Source organism: Talpa occidentalis, unplaced genomic scaffold (assembly GCF_014898055.3).
Source record: "Talpa occidentalis isolate TD23 unplaced genomic scaffold, MPIMG_talOcc4v2.1 talOcc4.15, whole genome shotgun sequence".
Classification (NCBI taxonomy): domain Eukaryota; kingdom Metazoa; phylum Chordata; class Mammalia; order Eulipotyphla; family Talpidae; genus Talpa; species Talpa occidentalis.
The window spans coordinates 75553549-75574271 of record NW_023601543.1 but is presented as its reverse complement, the minus strand read 5'-3'; the positions used below and the strand labels follow the sequence as shown (position 1 = coordinate 75574271).

Here is a 20723-nt window from a genome sequence, read left to right as displayed (position 1 = left end):
AAAAAAAAAAAAAAAGTTTCTGTTAGAAGGGCATATAGGAAGCATGATCATTATAGAACAGAATTGAGTATCTAGCCCTGGAATTGAGCAAGGGAGTTGCCCTCTGAGGTATTGGGCACCTTCTCGAAGTAGAGAGTGATGGTGAACCAGTTCCATGGCTATCACATCACACACCAATCCTGAAAAGGAGCTCTCCAGAAATCAGCAATGCTTCCATCCAAATGGTGGCAGCAACATGATACTGCATCATCTCCAACTTAAGGTTGTTCTCCAGGTGCTCTCCAGGTGCGCTTCAGACCAGGTGCTTAGTCATGACAGTGGCAACTAGTTACATCTGCCCTTTGTGGTGGCCAGGAACTCAAAGTTTTCTAGTCAGATTTTCCCATGACCTCAGTTATAAAGAAAATGTTGCAGATTCTAGAAAATGCTAATGTCCTTTTTAGCTGTAAGTATTATCTTGATTGCAGTGCTTCAGAATTGCCCAACTTCATTATCTGAGCATAACCAGCCTGACGCCTTCTTCTCAAATAGACAATTATGATCAATTAAGCACTTTCAGGCCTTATAGAATACTTAATTTTATTAGTCAATTATTTGTGCTTTGAAAGAGTTAATGGTAGCTACCCAAGCCATTATTAGAAATTAGAATGTCCCAAAATAGAAAGGCTATTTCCTTTGTGTATGGTACTGCAGTGGAAAATGCCAAGCATAGTTTTTACTGAGTTAAAGGGTGAGGGGAGGCGGGGTGGGGGAGAAAGTTACATGTAAATCATTTAGCCATTAACCTAATGGGTGGATTTATAAATCCTATTACTATAAGCCCTTTTCATTTCCACTGAGGCCTGGTGCAGGCTTGATCCCACTAATGTAAAATTCATTTTGTCTAAGTGATTACTAAAGTAAGTAAGACACTTTGAGTCAATTTTAATCAGGTTGTGTGCAACTTGCCTGATCTTGGTGTTCACTAAAGCGCGGACATAGTTTGGCCGTATTTTAATTAGCCCCCGGATGAGTAATGCAAGGAGTCAATCACGAAACCAAATCTCTGAGCCTTTTGACATGTACATGTTTTTCTGTGAGGAAAAGACACTGTAGGGGCCAACAGCCCTCAGTCCAAAGCAAGAGGCCAAGACCTTTGGGTAGAGTGTTGCTAGTCTCATGGACATTAGATGGATTCTAAAAAAAAAAAAAAATCCTGAAAACTCTGCTTTTCTGGCTAATTGGACATCTTCAATGGTACTTACATTTAACAGAATTGCTATTTTAAATTTGATGAACTACATGTACCCACTACCTGGAAAAATGCATATAGGTGCACATTCATATTTTCTCTTGCAGTGTCAGGGATTTTCAGGTTTATTGACCTTAGGTTAATATCTCCTGCTCTAGTTTCAATCTTGGTGTCTTAGGGCTCCCCCCACCCAGGAATTTAATATTTAAGAGTATAGGCTCGTACTTGAACTCTTATGTCTGTGAGTAGATTTGGCTCAAGTGTGCTTTAAAGCCAGCTCTACAAGTTCTCCAGGGTCCTGAGTCAGATATAATCCCAAGTATGGCAGTACTGTATGTGAGTTCAAGTGCAACACGGGATGTGAGTTTCTAAACTGGAAGTTGGAGTGGAGGAGGAAGAGAGAGTAAGACTGTTGTGAAAAGAAGGTTTCTTTAAAGCTGAAAACAGTTTTTTGAAAGTTGAAATATAAAGCATATTTTAAAAAAATCTACAAGGTGAATGAATATTTCTGCTGGAAACAAGAATTTAGAAGACAAGAAGGAGCTTCGCTTTTCATTTCACATCTTCAAAGTCATTTTAGATCAAAATTAGACCCTATAAAACTGTGGAACAGTAATTGAGAGGGAATCATAAATATCATCAAACGTATCTGTTGAGGAGGAGAAACTTTTCAGAAAGCTTTGTTTATTCAAAGTGCTTTACGTTTACACATGAGCTACCAGAAGGTCTAGGCTGTAAATTTAAAGATTTAAAATCAGTTTATCTGGAAGCAAGAGTTGTCAGGGAGAGGTACAATTTTAATGAAGTTTCTAATGAACAGGCCTTTATCATTGGGGTAGAAATTCATTTCTCTTGAGTGAGTATTTATCTAACATCCATTTGATTTGAAGGTGGGATTAAAGTTGATTCACTCTTCCTCCCAAGCTGGCATTCTGATTTAACCTGTGTGTAGATTTTTTTAGCTTCTTTTTTTTTTTAATAGAAGCATGTTCTATTTATTTATTTATTTATTTATTTATTTATTTATTTGTTTGTTTGTTTGTTTGTTTATACATGCACTGGGTACAGTCAGAAATGCGGGAGAGTGAGAGAATTCACCAGAGCCAGAGCCGGGAGCAGAGCAGGCAGAAGGACCAAAGTACACTGCTGAGGGGAGCAGCGGGTGGCAGGAGAGGTCTGTGCGCCATGTGGGACCCTCCTCCGGTGGCCGGGGAACAGCCGGGGATCAAACCGGTGCCGCAGAGGCTGCAGGCAGCTTCTCAACCCAGCGCTCAACCGCTGCGCCACCAGGGAGGCCCAACCTGTGTGTAGGTTTCGTCGCTGCTCTCTGTAACCAGCTCAGGGGCCTGTTGTGGAGATGCACTTGTCAGTCTAAGACTGCGCTTCTTTAGCTGGACCTCTTGCTGTTTGCCTCTTTTTACTAGAGTCTGAGAAATAAATATTTATTGAGTTACTACTGCGTGCCCGACATCGTGTTAGGTTTAATGGCTAAATATGATCCCTGCTAGTAATTTACTTACAATGTCTTCATCTTACCTTCTAGAACAGAGTGGCATGCTGTGGGATACACAGAGTGTTTGGGGGGTACAATGGACTAACATTAATATCACTAGGTGGGGGAGGTCAGATAAGGATATTCTGACTTAAATTCTTTGTGAAAGATGTCCCTGTTGGAAAGTAACAATACCTAACATTTATTGAGCACTTAGGTAGCAGAGACTGTAGAAATCTTTTTACATGTGTGGTTACATTTGATGCTCACAGTAGCCCTATTGTAATGAAGCTCTTACCTCCATTTTGCAGTCCCAGAATTGGTGGCTTAGAGAAGCTATTGTGTGTCTGATCGGTTTGCAAACAGTGCTGTTACACTTTGAACCCAAGCAGCCTGTCTTAGTCAGGATTCTCCAGAGGCAAAACCAATAGGGTGTGGGTAGGTGGGTATGTATGGGGGGATTTTATGTATATTAAGGAATTAGCTCATGTGATTGTGAGAGCTGACAAGTCTGAAATCTGTGGGCATGCTTACAGGTTAGAGACCAAACATGGAACATGAGTTGATGTCCAAAGACAGCTAGTCTGCAGCAGAATTTCCGCATCCTTGGGGGGACCTCAGTGTTTTCTCTGAAGGCTTTCAACTGATTCGATGGCGCCCACCCACATTGTGATAGGTAGTCTACCTAAAGTCTACTGATATAAGTGTCAGACTCATGGAGAAAGAAAGAACTTCACAGTGCTATGTAGACTGTTGTTTGACCAAATATCTGGGTATCATGACCTAGCCAAGCTGACACAAAATTAGCCACCACCTAGCCTAATGTCCCAGCTGCACTTTTAACCACTGTGGGGAAATGGCAGGTTGAGGACCCGAAGAAGGACAGCACCTCTGAAAGAAGGCTGTGGTCTGCGGTGTGGGACTTGTCCCTTCACTGCACTGGAGAGGAAGTCAGCCCTCTGTACTAGGTGAACAGCCTTTATCATGTTTGGAGCTGGTTGAGGGCCTTGGCAGAGAGAGTTAGGGTTTAGAATGCATGCTTTTGGAACAGAGACTTGAATACAGGCATGGAGAGAGAAAATGTTGAATCATAGTGTAATATCACTGGTTCTCAACCAGTGGAAATGTTGTGGGTCCCTCTCCCTCAGAAACAGTTGGTACTATCTTGGGGGAACAATTTTGGTTGTCAAAACTGGAGCGTATATATGTGTGTGTGCGTGCATGCGCGTGCATCTGTGCTCTGGCATCTAGTGGGTAGAGACCAGGGACAGCCCTCCATAACAAACAATTACCTGATGTGAAATGTCAGTGGTGCCTCAGTAGAGAAAACTTGATGTTTGTGTAGATGTGTATACGTACACTCTGGTGTGGAAAAGATACCTAGCACGACGGAAGGTGTCATGTTTTCATGTACTGTAAGTATACCCACCCACTTACATGAAGTGCATAAAGATGTATGCAGACAACTTGTGAGAGCTTACATGTTTCTAGTTATTTTGCAACCACATAGTCCTCAAAATCAGTCTAGAATATGGAAATATACTCTTGTAATGCTGATTATCTTTATGGGTTATATTAATGCCTCTTTTTTCTAATATTAAAGAAATGAATGTGGTTGAAATACAAAACAAGTAGTTATAATGAAGAGATATTTCTTTCTACATGTCAAACCTAGATTCTAGAATTTTAGAGCTGCGAGAATCCCCAACCTCTTCATTTTTTAAAAAAGATTTATTTATTTGTTTATATTAATAGATGCGGGGGTTGGGGGTGAGAGGATTCACCAGAGACAGAATGGGGAACAGAACAGGCAGATTGACCGAAGTACACTGCTGAGGGGAGCAGTGGGTGAGACAGGAGAGGTCTGCTGCACCATGTAGGTTGCTCCCTGGCTGGCCGGGGATCGAACTCGTGCTGCAGAGGCTGCGGATCACTTTATAGTGCAGTGCTTAACCCCTTGCGCCACCAGGGAGGCCCAACCTCTTCATTTTATAAATGAGGATGCTAAGACCTGGAGAGGGAAAGCAGCTTGTTTGCAAATCATCTAGTTACTAATTGGGCAGCTTAAACCAGTACTCAGATTGCAGGTCCCTGACTTTTTTTTTTTTTTTCATAACTCATATTGTGTGTAATGTTTTTTTCTTTGCAAAGCATGTTTTCTGCAGTTTTTCCTATTCTCACCTTGCTCAGGGAACTAGGTGGTAATATCATCCCGGTTTTAAAGAAGGAAAAACTAAGGTTTAAGGGCAGTAAGGAACCCAGTGTCATAGAAATGTTATGTGGTAAAGATAGAAAATAGGTTATTTACTAAATCCATGCATAGCCCTTGCTCTTTGAGCATCTTATAGAGGAGGCATGCGTGTCAGAATCACAGGGACTAGGAACATAGGGGAAAGGCAGTCTTATAGCATGAAAATGAAATAAATATTCACCAAGAACTGAGTAGTCCTGCTGGAAACTGCTAAAATTGGGGATAGGTAAAGATTAGATAATGGTTGGACTTCCAAGTATCATAATATTTATATTTCTCCTACTTTTCTCTTCCCTATCGTTCAAAACCACTCATTTTCCTACCCCATTATGCTAATGTATTAAAAAAAGTCTTTCCAGTTTATTTCTAATTTTGTCATTAGTAACAGAAGAATCCCAAAGCCATTGAAATTTCACTTGTCATTCTGTTTTCATGCATTATTTGTTGAGAATTTGACCTGGTCCAACATTTTCTTAGTAGAATTTCTGTTGTGTTTAGTATCTGCATCATATGCCAAAGTGCATTTCTAGGGGGTGTAGCTCAGTGTTAGAGCATTTGACTGCAGAGTGGGTTTCTTGTTAGAGAATATCACTGCAATATACATGCTTTTGGATGGGAACTTGGAACTTGTTTAACTGTGGAAAGTTGGTGTTTTCTCTCGTTTAATGTTACTAAGCACTGTTTTGGTGTGTAATTGTATCTAGAAAGATTTCATCACCTTTGAATGCAATGTAGGACGCCTGTATTCTGTCCTGACAAAAAACAAGACCCTGGCTTTATCTGGCCTTGATAGGAGAGCCTGTAAATACACACCTCTGTAAGTAATTGGCCTTAGTTCGTGACTGTTATTAGCCTGGCATAACAAACATGCTCTTTCTGCTTAGTAAACTACATTGTATTTTCTTTAGGATACGATGTTTTGAAATTGAGTTTATAGTTCCTTTTCAGTTCCCACCACCCTTCACCCAGCCTTCAGAGGCTCAGATTGGGGTTAAGACACCTTTTGGTATTATTTTCATTATTGCTCTCCCCACCCCCACCTCACTCCTTTCCTGTTTCCCCTCCTCTTTTCCCCTCACGGCACTGTTCTGCAGAGCCTGCAATGATTGATATGATGGCAGTGCTGTCATTCTTTTTAACCAAAAAAAAAGTCATTTTTGTTCTAGTTATTTTAATAGAGTCCCATTAAAGATGTATTGCTGACTGAAATATCGGCATGAAGGGCTCTCACTGAGCTGAGCCCAGGAATTAAGAAGTCAGGAAATCGGCTGCTGCATTGCAAGAGAGCCTTGTGTGACACCGAATCTCCTGATTGGGGAGATCATTACTGCTATTATGACTCGACTTGCGTAGGAATTTTAAATTCCATCTGAATGTCAGTAATAACCCTCTTAGCAAATTATCCTGAATAAAATCACGAAGGCATTTTATATAATAGGTGTTGAATTACTGGATAGATTTGCTAATTAAATACTCTTTGTTCTGCTGCAGTTGACATTACAGGGTAAGATCTTGAACAATTATTCTCAACAGCTGTACTTTGTTAAGGGAAAAATTAACCACAAAGTTTATTTTTTTACACTTGAAGTTGGCAGATTTTTGAAATGTGCTTGAAAAAATTCCATCATCCAATTGGTAATGAGTAGATAAATATGCAGGTGTTGCTGTGAAATCAGATAACTGCAGACTGCCTTATTAATGAATTTAGCAAGGCTTTATAGCCCTGTTTTCTAGCTGTTGGCACTTATAAAATGATTTTCTGTCAGAATGGGTAGCTTTAATATTAGACATGTCACTTTGAAGTGAAGTTATGAACGGTCGTCTTGTAATCACTATACCTTGTGTCCAGTAGACCTTTCTGGATACCTGTGGCTTTTTAAAAGAATGCATTTCCTTAATGGGGAAAATATCTGTAATGTATAAGTTTTTTAATGTTGGTTTCCAGAACATTCATGGGCTTTTAAATGAGGAAGTGTGAAGCATACTGGGAAAAAAAAAAAGAAACCTAAGGACCAGTTTCTGTCAAGCTCTTGACTAGTTATTACTTTGGGCAAAATCCCAGAATTTGAGTTTCTTCATCTGTAAAATGGGATTTATAATACTGTCTTCCCCTTAGGGTATTCATTCAGCATTCCACAAATAGTCATTAATAGCTACCATGTTCCAGACCCTCTGGTAGATTCTAGGAATTTAGTAGTCCACTGGGCATCCAACAGCTGAGCCCTCCCCAGTGAGCATTTTCAATTGAGGGCATCTTTGGGATGATCCTGATGACGAACTTGGGTGGAAAGCATTGGATTGACTGGGGTACCTACCATCTACCACTGTTCTGTTAAAAAGAATGAAGAGGCAGGGGTCAGCTTGGTTGTGGGATGTCTGGTATAGAATGGAGTGAAGAGTTAACAAGCTGTGAAGAGGACCTTGGGCCTAAGACACAGAACATTGTCACCAGTTGCTGTTGAGATCCACTGGAAAGATGGTGATTAAAATTATCCTCAGATATGGGTACATCCTCTGTGGAGAACTATTTAGCTCTCGTTACCGAAAAATTTAGAAACATCACATTTGACCCAATAAGTCCTCTTGTAGGAGTTTATCTTGTTACTGGCAGATTGGCTTGTTGAAGTGAGGTTATAAAGGTAAAATTAGAAACCCCTATGTGTTCATTAATGGAGCACTATTTGAAGAATTCATGATTGAGTTATTCAATGGAGTACTATGTAGTCATTAAAAACAACAGGGCAACTCTTTATGTATAGATATGCAATAATCTCTAAGGTAAAATACCAGGTGAAAAAAGCATTTGCAAGATAGTCTTTATAGTTTGCTTAATTTTCTACTGTTTCTGTGCGAAACAACCACCAAGCGATCCCTGCCACCAAGGAGAAAACTATTGTGGATTTGCAGATTGTGCATGGACATGGTTGTGAGTTGGTGGCTGTACAGAGTGGGGTAGGGGATAGATCTAGAGGTAAAAGTTCATTTTGGAGGTGCACTCAGGAATGACATGCTGGGCTTGGTTTACATGAAAGTAGAGTAGAAGAAATTGGTTACTGCAATATGCAAAAGGTTGATGGATTACTCCTGAGGAGTTTTACTTAGCATCTTTAACTTGTGGAGTTGTCCGTTATGACGAGGAACACTAAGCCTAGCAGGGTGTAAGGGGAGAGAGTGAAGAGAACTCGTGGTCAGTAGTTCCATCCTCATTATGATGAACTTGGCTTGGGTTGATCTCATTATCGGCCTTTCCCCTAAGGAATTGTCAGGTATTCTCCCACAGTGCATTTCCCTGGGATTTAAATATTTAAAAGGTGAAGTGGAGGAGAGTGAATGTTTTTGTTTATGTGTAAACTCAATTTTAGTGCCTGGTAGGAAAGTCATTAGGATTACTATGAGAACTATCAGTCACCTAGCAGTTTCTTGAGTGCCTGTTTCATGTGACACCTGGCTGGAGGCGCACACATGTGTTCTGACCTCTAGCAGCTGGTCGCCTAGTTGGGGGCGGGAGGAGTGAAGTCAGGGGTGAGGCAAACTGTGAACTGTACAGAATGTGATTGCCATGATGTTTAAGCCACTGGTCCATTAACTTTTCCCATTACGCAAGACTCATCTTGGGAGCTTCTTTAAGAAATTACTGGGGATGGGTATTTTTATTTTTTACATATCCCCAGGTGATTCCAGTGTACAACCAGCCACTGTTAAAACCACAGGCTTAGCCTAATCTACTCACCACCATTCAATCCCTACCCCCCCCCCAATCAGGGAAAGAGTTTCCTTCCCCAAGAACACAGAACAATGAATGCCTGAACTACACTGGGAGACAATAATAAAGGGAAGGGGCAGTGGAAGTGGAAAGTAGGGAGTTCATGTGGAAGAGATCTCAGGCCAGGGTTTATAGGGGACTAATATGAAGGACAAAGAAAGACAAAAATGATGCCAGGAGTTTTGAACTTAGCTGATAATGACGATTGGAGGTAGGAAAAAGAAATATAAATGAAGTAAATCTTCTGTGTGGCCGTTTGGAAAAATGACTTCTGGTTTAGATTGATGCTTTGGAAGGTGGGTGCTGGAGGAGAGGTAATAGAATGGAGGGATGAAGGGCCCATGCTCACTTGGTTTTATATCTTTGCTCTGTCACTTACTTGGACAAATTAATTGCTCCCCCCTTCTTTGCATCTAAGAAATGGGAATACAAATGAGAGTTCTCTTTGGGGGTTGTCGAAAACTGAGAAAATGCATGAGATAGTCTTAGCATAGTACCTGTGTGTGCTTCCACCCACACACACGCAGAATACTCATTATGTCATAGTAACTACTTGAGGTCTTCATTTGTTAAATGTGTGTTACTTTTGATCTGGTCCAAGATAATTTATATCCTTGTGTATCTATATCCACATTCTAACCTGCATGTCTCTTGTCTTAGGAATATATGGACCTGAGGAGAGACCTATCTATCCATATTACTGATGTATTTGTTTTCACTGAATGTTTACTGGGCCCCACCTTTGTACTGGGCACAGTGCTAGCTCCAGAGAATATAGTGGGCTCTTTCTATCTTCAGGGAATTTAGTCTAGAGAAGAAATTAAAATCTGGTGCATCTATATGTATGTTTTTCTTTTTACTTCTTAAGACCCTGAATACCATGAGTAAGAATTATCAGATTTGAAATGCTCAGTCAAGCTTCTTTTTTTAGCCAAGCAGTTCTATTTAAATATTAGTAATATGAATAGTTTATCTTTATTAAAGATAGATCATTACATAGATCTGTTTGCTATGCAGTGGATCTACTGGAATATCTCTGGCTAAGAATCAGCATAGAGGTAAACTTACTTTTAGGTTATATTGATACTGTTATTTTGAGAGTTGTAATTAGAAAACCATCAAAAACTTTAAAAATAGATGGAAATAAGATTGTTGGGCTGCCTATCTCCATGTGCTCACATTTATGTTTTTGTAATTATGTAAACATTAATCTCGACTTTTCTGGTTTCATTTAGATTTTGATGCACACTAAAGAGATGGTACAGAAGGTAATGCTGTGCATTTTCATCATATACTGACTCTTAAATATCATGCCTGGTGACATTTTGTATTCAAGGAGAATTGCAACCCAAACAGACTTGGAAATGGCTTCTTGGGATGCCTAGTTCACGGCTTTAATCCCTCCTAATGGATTATAGCTTTTTTCTTTTACTAACCCTGATATGATCTAGCCGCTGCTTGAAGCCTGTATGTGAGTGTTTCAAGCAAATTAGTAACAGTGCTAATTAGAGTTTACTTCCAGGCCTTTATACAGTATGTGCTCTAGTGTTGTTTGTTATGATTGATTCTTTTTGGCACTCTTCATAGCCTACTGAATACCATTTGAAGCTGTTAATAATTTAATATGGATTTCTGCCCCTGAGTTTAAAAAAGCCATGATGTTTCTGCTTCATAAATTGCTGTGACCACTAAGCTGTGGCACAGGGGGTAACAGACCTTTTCCAGTCTCTTATCCTTCTTTATATGATTCAGTTCCACCTTTTGTTTCAGTTGAAACTAGGAACTCCCCTCCCACTCCACTCTCTCTGTGTTAAGAAATTTAGGGGAGATTTTCTTAATGTGGTAATACCTGCCTTCCTAGTTTATTGGGGCTTAATCTTCAATTATACACTGTGGCGATATGGATAAGAATAAACTTTTGAAAAAATCAGTGGAAACTGTAATTTCTGTAGTATGGAAAAATCTTATGTTGAATTGTATAATGGTCGCTACTTTTATTAATTTTCATATTTTTTGCCTTTTCTTAGATGAATCTTGAAGTTATTTATGGAGATACAGATTCAATTATGATAAACACCAATAGCACCAATCTGGAAGAGGTATTTAAATTGGGGAACAAGGTGAGATAATTTGATGAAGTTATCTGTTTTATATACTTTGATATTCTGTTTTTAAAATGCAACTCAATAAATGCATTTATGTGTACATGTGTATGCTTCTGAAAATAATCAATTTAGTGCCTTCAATTCTTTGTTCTCTTTTTTTTTAATCTCCAGTTTGTTTTGAGGGCAAGAGTCAAAAGAAATTATGTTTTCCTTAAATGATAGATATGTTTTACCTTTGAAAATAGTCTAAATGTGGTAAGTTTAAGATGTGATCACACTATTAGTACTTATCACATTGTCATTCCTGAGGAGAAATATGTCTCCAGGACTACTCAGATGCATTTTATGCCCTCATAGTGATGGATAAATACCTACTCAGCTTCATGCCTATGTATACAAACATAAGTTTTACAGGAGTACTTAGAATATATTTGTAAAGGTAAGGGAACATTAAAAATAATCTTTTGTATCTCCCTAGTTGCAATTTATAATTTACAAGTATTTCTTGAGCACTTGCCATGCTGAAATAAGTCCCAGGAAATTAAAGCTAAGATGTCCTCTTACAGACTACCCACTTGTTACCTTTTTCCTCCGAATCATGTAAAATTTGAACTCTAGTCTTCACTTGAGCGCAAGCCTGGCATCTTGTACTCTTACTGGATCTTGAAAAGCCTTAGCCCTATCAATAAAGAGCAGATGACTATTGGTTTATTTATTCGGCATGTAGTTATGTGCTCTTCAGGATGCTCTGGGAGGTACAGGAAAATCAGTCATTATTTTAACGGCCAACGTTTTACTCACTCTGGCCACATACTTGTTGGACTATCTAATATCTAATTAGTAATTTGAAGGTTAGTACGTGTTCCGTTTTTAGGTGCAAAAAAGCCTATTTCATAAGTTTTCTGGGGCTGACCTTGCCAATTCTGTCCTCTGGTTGAATGGGGTGATATATTTAGTCATTTTTTTATGTTTCTCTCCCTGTGCTTTTTCAATGTTTTTGCAGTGTATCCAACATAATATTTTGTTCCATATAAGCAGATAAAATGCATTTGGTCTTGTGTGACTTTAAGTTCTGTTTGTTTAATTCTTGGGCATTTGTAACATGTTCCTCTTCTCCCTAGTAGAAGTTTTGGGAGCTGGAATTAACAATTGAAATTTTCACAGGTAAAAAGTGAAGTGAATAAGTTGTACAAACTGCTTGAAATAGACATCGATGGTATTTTCAAGTCTCTGCTACTGCTGAAGAAAAAGAAATATGCGGCCCTTGTTGTGGAGCCAACATCAGATGGGAATTACTCCACCAAACAGGAGCTGAAGGGATTAGATATAGTTAGAAGAGATTGGTGTGATCTTGCTAAAGACACTGGAAAGTAAGTTCAGCTTTCATTTTTGCTTTTGTTCTCTCTAGAAATTTTAAGCATTGATATTGTGGGGAACACCTGTGATTCTGCCCAAGCACACCCTCCTTTTTTGTCATTATTATTGTGTATTAATCCTACTCACTTGGCATGGAATTTTACTGATAGTTTACTAAAATTTAGAAAAAACCAGACTCGTTCAGTAAGAAATGCTTGTTGCAGAAATGTGTGAGGAGTGTTGACTTTTGGTGAGTGTAAGACTTCACATTTTAGATCCTTACAGAGTTAGTTTGTGTTTGTTTTGTTTTGCCTTAATATTCCTGTTAGAAAGTGGGGTGTGTTTTGTCCCTGAATCTTCCTAGAGCCTCTTTAATAATCTGAGGGTTAAGGTCTCTCTCTGTGCAGTGACTTCAGGTGTTCCGGGATTCAGAGAGGGCCACAAAGGAGACTTTGTCCCCTCCCCTATCATTTGTGTGGACAGATTCTTCCTAATCTCAGATTAAGAGCAAGTTCTCAAATCCCACATGTCCCTCAGAAATAGTAAGCAGTGTATCCGACTCCTCCCCCCAAGCTTTGTACCTGAGACTAAAGATTGTGATAAGACCTCGTTTTTCTTTTTTTAGAGTCACGTTAATTTCTACTATCTATTTAAAAGCAACAACTCTTTAAGTACTTAATGTACCATCTTTGAGACATTCCTGTTTTGTGAACCTGACCAATTCTGAATACAGATGAATTTTTTTTCTTCAAACAAAATTTTAAATTAACTTTAATATTGCTGAATATCAGCATTTTCCACTTGTTTTCAAGTCTCCTCTTGCTTTGAAGTTGGGAGATTGAGCAATTGTTGCTTCTGCAAAACTACTCTTGATTAGACAAAGTTGATCATCCGAGTATAGGTCACTGTTAGCCTTTTCTGAAATGTAGTTTGAAATGCTTCATTGCCCCCAAATGTACCCAAAGATGAAAGTATTTTGTATAGACTGTCGATTAGAGTGTTCTCTTCAGCTTTGTGTTTTCTAAGAAAAGATGCATCATAATAGAAGTAAATTTCTCTGAGTTAGAAATGTATTAGTAATTAAAGCTATACAAATGTTTTTGTCAGGGTTCTTTTTCTGACAAATTATAATGCAGCTGTCAAACCCTCGCTCTGCATTTTCTCAAAAATGGATAAAATATTGGCGTCCTTACTCCTTTTTCTTTTTTCTTTCTTTTTTTTTTTGGGTCTGGTAGAATAGCATGAAGTTTTTGAGAGAGAGCACAAGGTTGGAGAACATAGCAATACAATGAAACTGAAGAAAGAATTTTGAAATCTTTGCTTTTTAACATTTGCATAAAGAACTTTATATATAAATTATTTGTCAACTGTTCCTCTTTGGGTGGAAAGGATATCTTGATATCAGAGATAATATCTTCGTGCTTTATGAGGAAAGTGAAATATTTGTCTTCTAAAATTTTAACATGAGTAGACTATAATTGCTTGTGAATTTTGTAATCGCAAAGATATGTGATGGATTGCACACTTTCCTTTATCTGCATTTTGTATGGAGCATTAACTGCCACATGAATGTATGTTTAAGGGCAGACTTGGCATTCCAAGGTTGGTAAACCTTCGGTAGAGTAAATGTTAAAGACAAGTAGTAATGGCCTTTTGGACATTAACCCTCCCCGTTAGCTTTTAATACAGTTCTTGTCTGTCTGTGTGTTAATCTAATGGCATTTAGCTTCCCGTTCTTGCATTTATTACGATACTTAAAAAGAAAAAAAAAATCCAACCCTTGTCTTTTTTTGCAGCTTTGTCATTGGCCAGATTCTTTCTGATCAAAGCCGGGACACTATAGTGGAAAATATTCAGAAGAGGTTAATGGAAATTGGAGAAAGTGTGCTAAATGGCAGTGTCCCAGTGAGCCAGTTTGAAATTAACAAGGTAAATGTGGCATTTATTGCTGAGCCCAGCTGCTGCCATGTGTTTTTCTCCTCCTTCAGATAGTTGAAGAACCACCTCATACTTGCAATTGAAATGAATTCTAGCTGGTGATGAAAGCTGCTTAACAACTATCTCACAGATCCAGCACGAGCGTACTGCTCTTCCTCTTCCAGCCACCAGTCCTGCCTTGTCTGCTGCAGGGGCCTTCTCTCTCCGTTCTTGACTCTGATTCGGAGACCTGTTTCCAGGGGTTCTGCTTGATGTTTTGGGGACTAGAGAGTACTACCGTTTTGAATAGTCCTCCTAAGTTACAGTTGTTTAGAGGAGGGAGGGAGCAAGCAAAGGAAAGAGAAAGGGAGACAGACTTCACAGAAAGCAATCTTAGAAGCACTGTAAAAAGAAAGCTTTTTGGACAGTTATTTAGAAAATTAAGATGGTAGTAACACTTCTGTTCAAATTGCTTCAAAGTACTTATGCTTAAAAATATATATGTTATAACTTCATGAACAGACTTAATCATTGAAAATAGGCAATATTTTTTCTTACATAATTTGAAAAAATAAAATCTTGGTTTCCCAAGTGCTGTGTAATACAAAATGTTATGTTACAGATTTTTTCCATTTATAATGAGAACCCTTACACATTCAGAAGCTAATTTTGCAAATACCATTTTACAATAAATAGATTTCATTATCAGAGTTCATACAAAAAATCAGATGACATTAGATGGAAGTTTTAGAATGAAAACTCATTCATAATACCCCTGTGCTAAAGTAATTCTTGTCTTTTTTGCATATTTCCTGACTCTTGAAAACATTTTTACATTGTAGTAATTACAACATACATTATTATGAAACCTATTTTTATTTAATATAAACAGTTTTCCATGTTCCTGTAACACCATAAAATCATGTTTATTAGTATAATCTCATATTTCATTGATAAATCTTAATTTGAATTTTTTGTTAATTTAACTTCTGCTATTGTAAATAACTACTGAATATCTTTCCTCATTTATCTTTTTGCTTTTGGATTAATTTCTTGGTTTAGGTTTCTTGAGATGAAATACTGGAGTGAAAATATAGGAATATCTATATGATTCTTGCCAAATTGCTAGGTAAAAGGATACTAATTGATAGCAAAATATGTATCCCAATTTTACCATATATTTGCTTGTATTGGTGATTATATCATTAGTGATCTTTAAATTAAACATTACTACCATAGTGGATATGAAACGATGTTTTACCATTGGGTTTAATTTGCATTTCTTTGATTCCTAGAGAGAATGAATATTTTCTGTGCATATCCTTACAATTTGTATTTACTCTTAAGCAATTCATTTGTGTCCTACACCTTGCTGCAATGTATTTAAAGTCACAAAAGAAGATAATTATGTGTACATGAACAAGTACAAAATAATAGAAATAAGTATTCTAAGAAGATAACATGTACCTTAGCACTGTCTCTTTAAGTGAGCAGTGTACACCTTTTACTGTGGAATCATTTGTGCCCGTTAGAAGGTGATTTACTTTGAGATATCATTTTGTTTTCTTTCTCAAGAACTACGTGAATGAGAATTATGACTTCAGTTTCCCCTCTATCATATTTTTGATCCATTTTGCGATTGTATCCCTGACACTTGTCTACCTTAGAATTCTGGATATCACTCAGCTTCTGTAATTACCAACTTATAGAAACATTATTATTATTATTATTATTATTATTATTATTATCATCAGTAAGAATAATAGTTACATCTTCAGTATGATCGTGGATATGCATGCAGTTTTTTCTGTGACAGGACTGAAACTTTATATTTTTCATTTCAGTGGCAAATAATTTAGCTGGCAAATAATAGTTGTTCAATGAGCATTAAAAGGATTCATTTGCTTGTCTAATCATCCTTCATCAAACATAGAATACCTCTTATTTACAGAGTGCTAGAATTTGGGTTATAAAGTTGAATAAGTAAGGATGGTTCATATTTTTAAGATGCTTATGGTCTGTCAGATAGTGTTTGATGTTATTTTTTAAATGAGAATTTTTGCAATTTTAGTGGAAGTATAATAAATTCTGATGGATGTGAGGACTGCCTATATCATAATGATTCCTAGATTTGTTCACAGTAAGCTAGCTGTATGTCACATGTGACACATGTCCTGATTAACATTTGTCTGACTACTGTTCAGAACTTGCGACCAATTCAGTCTGTACATTCTACTGTTTTCTGAGGAGAGTGGAATGGAAGGGTCCATGCCACTGATCATGAATGGTCTTAAAGCAGGCTCTTCTACCTATCTACCAACCTATCTACCTATGTGTTTTTTGATGCTGGTGTAGGGCTTGATAATAGTAGTGTCACCCAGGGTGTAGGTTCTTTTATCTTTGTAGAGATTTTAGACTTTGTTGCCAGAAGGAACAGAAAGGTATTTGTGATTTTCTCGACTACCCCAGTCTTAGCTTAAATATATTTCATAAAGTAACACAAAATACTTTATAGGTGATTTTTACAGCCCTGGCTAACTTGAAGTTTAAGCCCCCAGCGAGCATTTGGAGAAAGAAAAAATCAAGTTTTCTATATGTAGTTTGTAAAATCCCCAAATAATGCCAGTCTAATAATTGGAAAGTATGTCAGATAAAATTCAGTTTCTTAACATTGCACTGAAGTGTAGTCAATTGAAGAAGAGAATTGTTTTCTTAAGTAAAGTTATATTGATTAAGATTTCTGGAAGGTATTACCCCTTCAAGTCAATCAAGATTTCTCATATGCATGTTTGAGGAGATTCAAATACTTGAAAAGTTTCCTAGGCTGTTTCCTACACTTAGTGTATGATTTAGAAAGTGTATATAGTGTAGGTAGTATAGCCTTGCTTGAGGACTGCTTTATTCTCTAGCAGTTCTCAAGTTTTGTGGTCATGGGATGCAGTCACATTCTTCAAATGAGGACTCCAAGAACTTTTGTTTATGTTGATGTTTACTGTGTTAGAATTTAAAACTGAGAAATTTCAAAAACATTTATTTTTAAATAGTAGTAAACCTATTATGTGGTTAGAAGAATAACATTTTGCAAGAAGAATAACTATTTAAAACAAAAAAAAATGGCCAAAGGAGTGATGTTTTACAATTTTCCAAATCCTTTAACTGTCTCGGTGGGAAACATTTAGTTTCTCATATGATAGGTGCTTTTCTTTGACATATAGGAAGAAAATCATTTCACAATATGTAGTTGGTGAAAAGAGAAGTGTTGCAGTAATTTTTTTCAGGTAGTTGTGTGTATTCTTCTTTGATCTTACACCAAAACTTTGTAACTGGTATTTTCTTAAAGATTGTGATGTGGAAACCATATCAATGAACTGTCGATATACTCTTTTTTTTTTTTTTTTTTTTTTTAAAGATTTATTTATTTATTTATACAAGCACTGGGTACAGTCAGAAGCGCGGGAGGGTGAGAGAATTCACCAGAGCCAGAACAGGGAGCAGAGCAGGCAGAAGGACCGAAGGACACTGCTGAGGGGAGCAGCGGGCGGCAGGAGAGGTCTGCGCGCCATGTGGGACCCTCCTCCGGTGGCCGGGGAGCAGCCGGGGATCGAACCAGCGCTGCAGAGGCTGCGGGCAGCTTCTCAACCCAGCGCTCAACCACTGCACCACCGGGGAGGCCCTGTCGATATACTCTTACATTAAAATCTGTTGGTGTATTGTACTTGGAGTGGATGTTTTATCCATGCATGCCATTATGCATGGGTAATTTGTTAATTATGAAGATCTTCCAAATATGCCTTTTATTATACATTATGAGAAATCACATTACAAAATTTCCATTTATATCATCAAGACAGTCTTGATGTGGTGGAAACAAGATTTCCATAATTGTGACTTTTGTTTAAAAACTTAAAACTTATCATAGACAAGATACACTGTCAGTTGTTTTCCTTGCGGTGGCAGGGTAACTTGGTTCTTTTCTGAGTGTTTGTCTGCCAGGTATCCAAGTTATAATAACCGTATTGGCCTGTCAATCTTTCAGGTAAAAATTAAGTTCTATGACAAAGGCAGCTGGTTTAGCTTGCAACTCAAACAATCACACAAGTCCTTTTCCTGGAGCAACCTTCATTCTTTAGCATTCAGTAGGCATGCTTTGGGCATACTTCCTGTTTTGTCACATAAAATAGTACCTTATGCTCCATTGTCTACAGCATAATAAATAATTTTTATTGCTTCACCAAGAACAATTTTAAGTGACACTGGCTTTTAAAAAGACTGTGAGTGTGTGGTAGTGAGGAGAGCAGTAACTAGCACAGGTTGACGCTGCTACACTGATTCATTCTTTTTTTTTTTTTTAAAGATTTATTGATGATTGATTGATTGATTGATTTATACATACATTCATACAAGCACTGGGAACAGTCAGAAGCGTGGGAGGGTGAGAGAATTCACCAGAGCCAGAGCAGGGAGCAGAGCAGGCAGAAGGACCGAAGTACACTGCTGAGGGGAGCAGCGGGCGGCAGGAGAGGTCTGCGCACCATGTGGGACCCTCCTCCGGTGGCCGGGGAGCAGCTGGGGATCAAACCGGCGCTGCAGAGGCTGCGGGCAGCTTCGCAACCCAGCGCTCAACCGCTGCGCCACTGGGGAGGCCCTACCCTGATTCATTCTTATAAGGCACCGGCGCGTTTCCCGACCACTGCCTCCACTTCACCAAGTGCAAACAGTATTCTTGGGGAAAGAGTTTTGATCTTGCAACCCCCTGATGGGATATGAGGAATCCCAAGGTGACTGTAGAGCACACTTTGAGAACAGTTGATGTAGTCACCAGCACCCTCTTCCCTGTCCTCCTCCTGTCTTTTGAAACCCAGTCCTTGCAGAGTTAGATAGTCCCTTCTTCCCTTTGTGTGTATTGAGTTCTATTCCATTAGACTGTCTTCTCACCTCTCACCTTTAACGTCTTTTTTCTCTACCCAGAACGTTCTGATCCTATCACCTTCCTTAAAATCTTTCCTTCATATGCCAGCTTAAGTTTTTTTTCCTGTCATGATTTCTGTCATTTCTCAGATGGAAGTGGTCTGGCTGCTGTAATTTTCTCCACAACACTTTGTTCATACCCACCAATGGCGCATGTTGCTTATCGAAGGTGTGTGTGTGTGTGTGTGCGTGCGTGTGTGTGTCGGGGTAAAGGGATGGGTGTTGTCTGCTAAAAGCAAATTACTTAGGGCCGGTGGCTAACTTTTGTTCATCCCACAGTACTTTACAGTGCTAGAACTTAGTGAATTATTACTGCAAAGTAAGGGAAATATTCTGCAAACTGTTGGTTACTACTCTATACCAAGTTCAGAGCTCTACAAATGCAGCTGTGAAGAGGCTGATGTATTCCTGTTCTCAGGGGGCTTACTTTCTGTTATAAACTCACTCATTTTGCCTTTGTCAACCTAAGTTGACAGTGTGAGTAAATACAGTGATTTCTGGTGCCTTTGGGATTGAGGTTGAGAAGCCTTTGAGAAACAGATCATTATGTCAGAGTGGCATTATCTATGAGTCCTAACCAGTAAATTCAGTGAGAGAATTGCAAACATTAGGAGACACTCTTACGCTGCCTAAGGGCTGATTTATAGTCTTAATTTTTCTATCCAAGTATTATGTGCCACGGCCTATAAACTTGTGTTTCTTTTTTGTCAGGGATGCATCTGGTTATATTAGCTACTAAATGAACGAGAGTAGAACCTTGAGGATAGATGTCTAAAGTTTCTGTTTTCTATGTACGGTTTCTGTCATTTTTATGTTCATATGGATGGTATGATTCTAACAAAGATGTGCATAGTGTATATATGTATGAGAAAGGTTTCAGTTTGAAGTTTGAGCTTTTGGTTCTCTCTTTCTCTTTTAGGCATTGACAAAGGACCCCCAGGATTACCCTGACAAAAAATGCCTTCCTCATGTACATGTTGCCCTCTGGATCAATTCTCAAGGTGGCCGAAAGGTGAAAGCTGGCGACACTGTGTCATATATCATCTGTCAGGTAAAACTGGTGATTCTCAAGACTCTTGTACCACCTAAGAACCAACAGTGAAATGCACGCATTTAGTAGTCTTTCGAATAATTGATGCTGTAAAGAGCTGGCTTATTTTTACAGTTTTTAAAAATATCAGTCAAGAATATGACATTTTATCATACTTTTCATGAAACACTTAAGACCAGTGTTTTGGTTTACTGAAATGATTTGAGTGAGAGAGGTTTCTGATAGTAGTTACTGTTTGAACCTTAAACTTCTATGAAACTGTATGTGAGTTTGGTCATATATTTGGTCTTATATCCAGCAGAAGTCTTTTCTTCCCTTTGCAACAGTTTCCATAATGAATGTTGGTAGAATAAGAGAGTAAGTGCATTTTCCCCTCATGTATGTTCAAATGATTACTTGAAAAAAAAAAATAAAAGGTTTTCCGGAGAAAAGTGAGAGTTCCTAAAAATACTTTATAATCAGTTTCTCCTCCCCCCACAATTTGTTTTGAGTGGAGGGGCCCCTAGAACTCATGTCCTTGCTACCTTTCTGTTCCATGAGGCAATCAATGGGACCTGTAGGCTTTCTGGAATGCAGTTTTAAACCACTA

General features: G+C 38.3%; 1 protein-coding gene across 1 annotated transcript in view; it reads left to right on the top strand.

Annotated features, from left to right (window-relative positions):
- Positions 1–20723, top strand: part of POLA1 (DNA polymerase alpha 1, catalytic subunit) — a 268514-nt gene that overhangs the window by 96946 nt on the left and 150845 nt on the right. The window contains exons 27-31 of the mRNA XM_037512589.2: positions 9973–10005; positions 10765–10857; positions 12007–12212; positions 13995–14127; positions 20003–20134. Of these exons, the coding sequence (XP_037368486.1) occupies positions 9973–10005; positions 10765–10857; positions 12007–12212; positions 13995–14127; positions 20003–20134 (597 nt within the window). The remainder of the gene's footprint in view (positions 1–9972; positions 10006–10764; positions 10858–12006; positions 12213–13994; positions 14128–20002; positions 20135–20723) is intronic.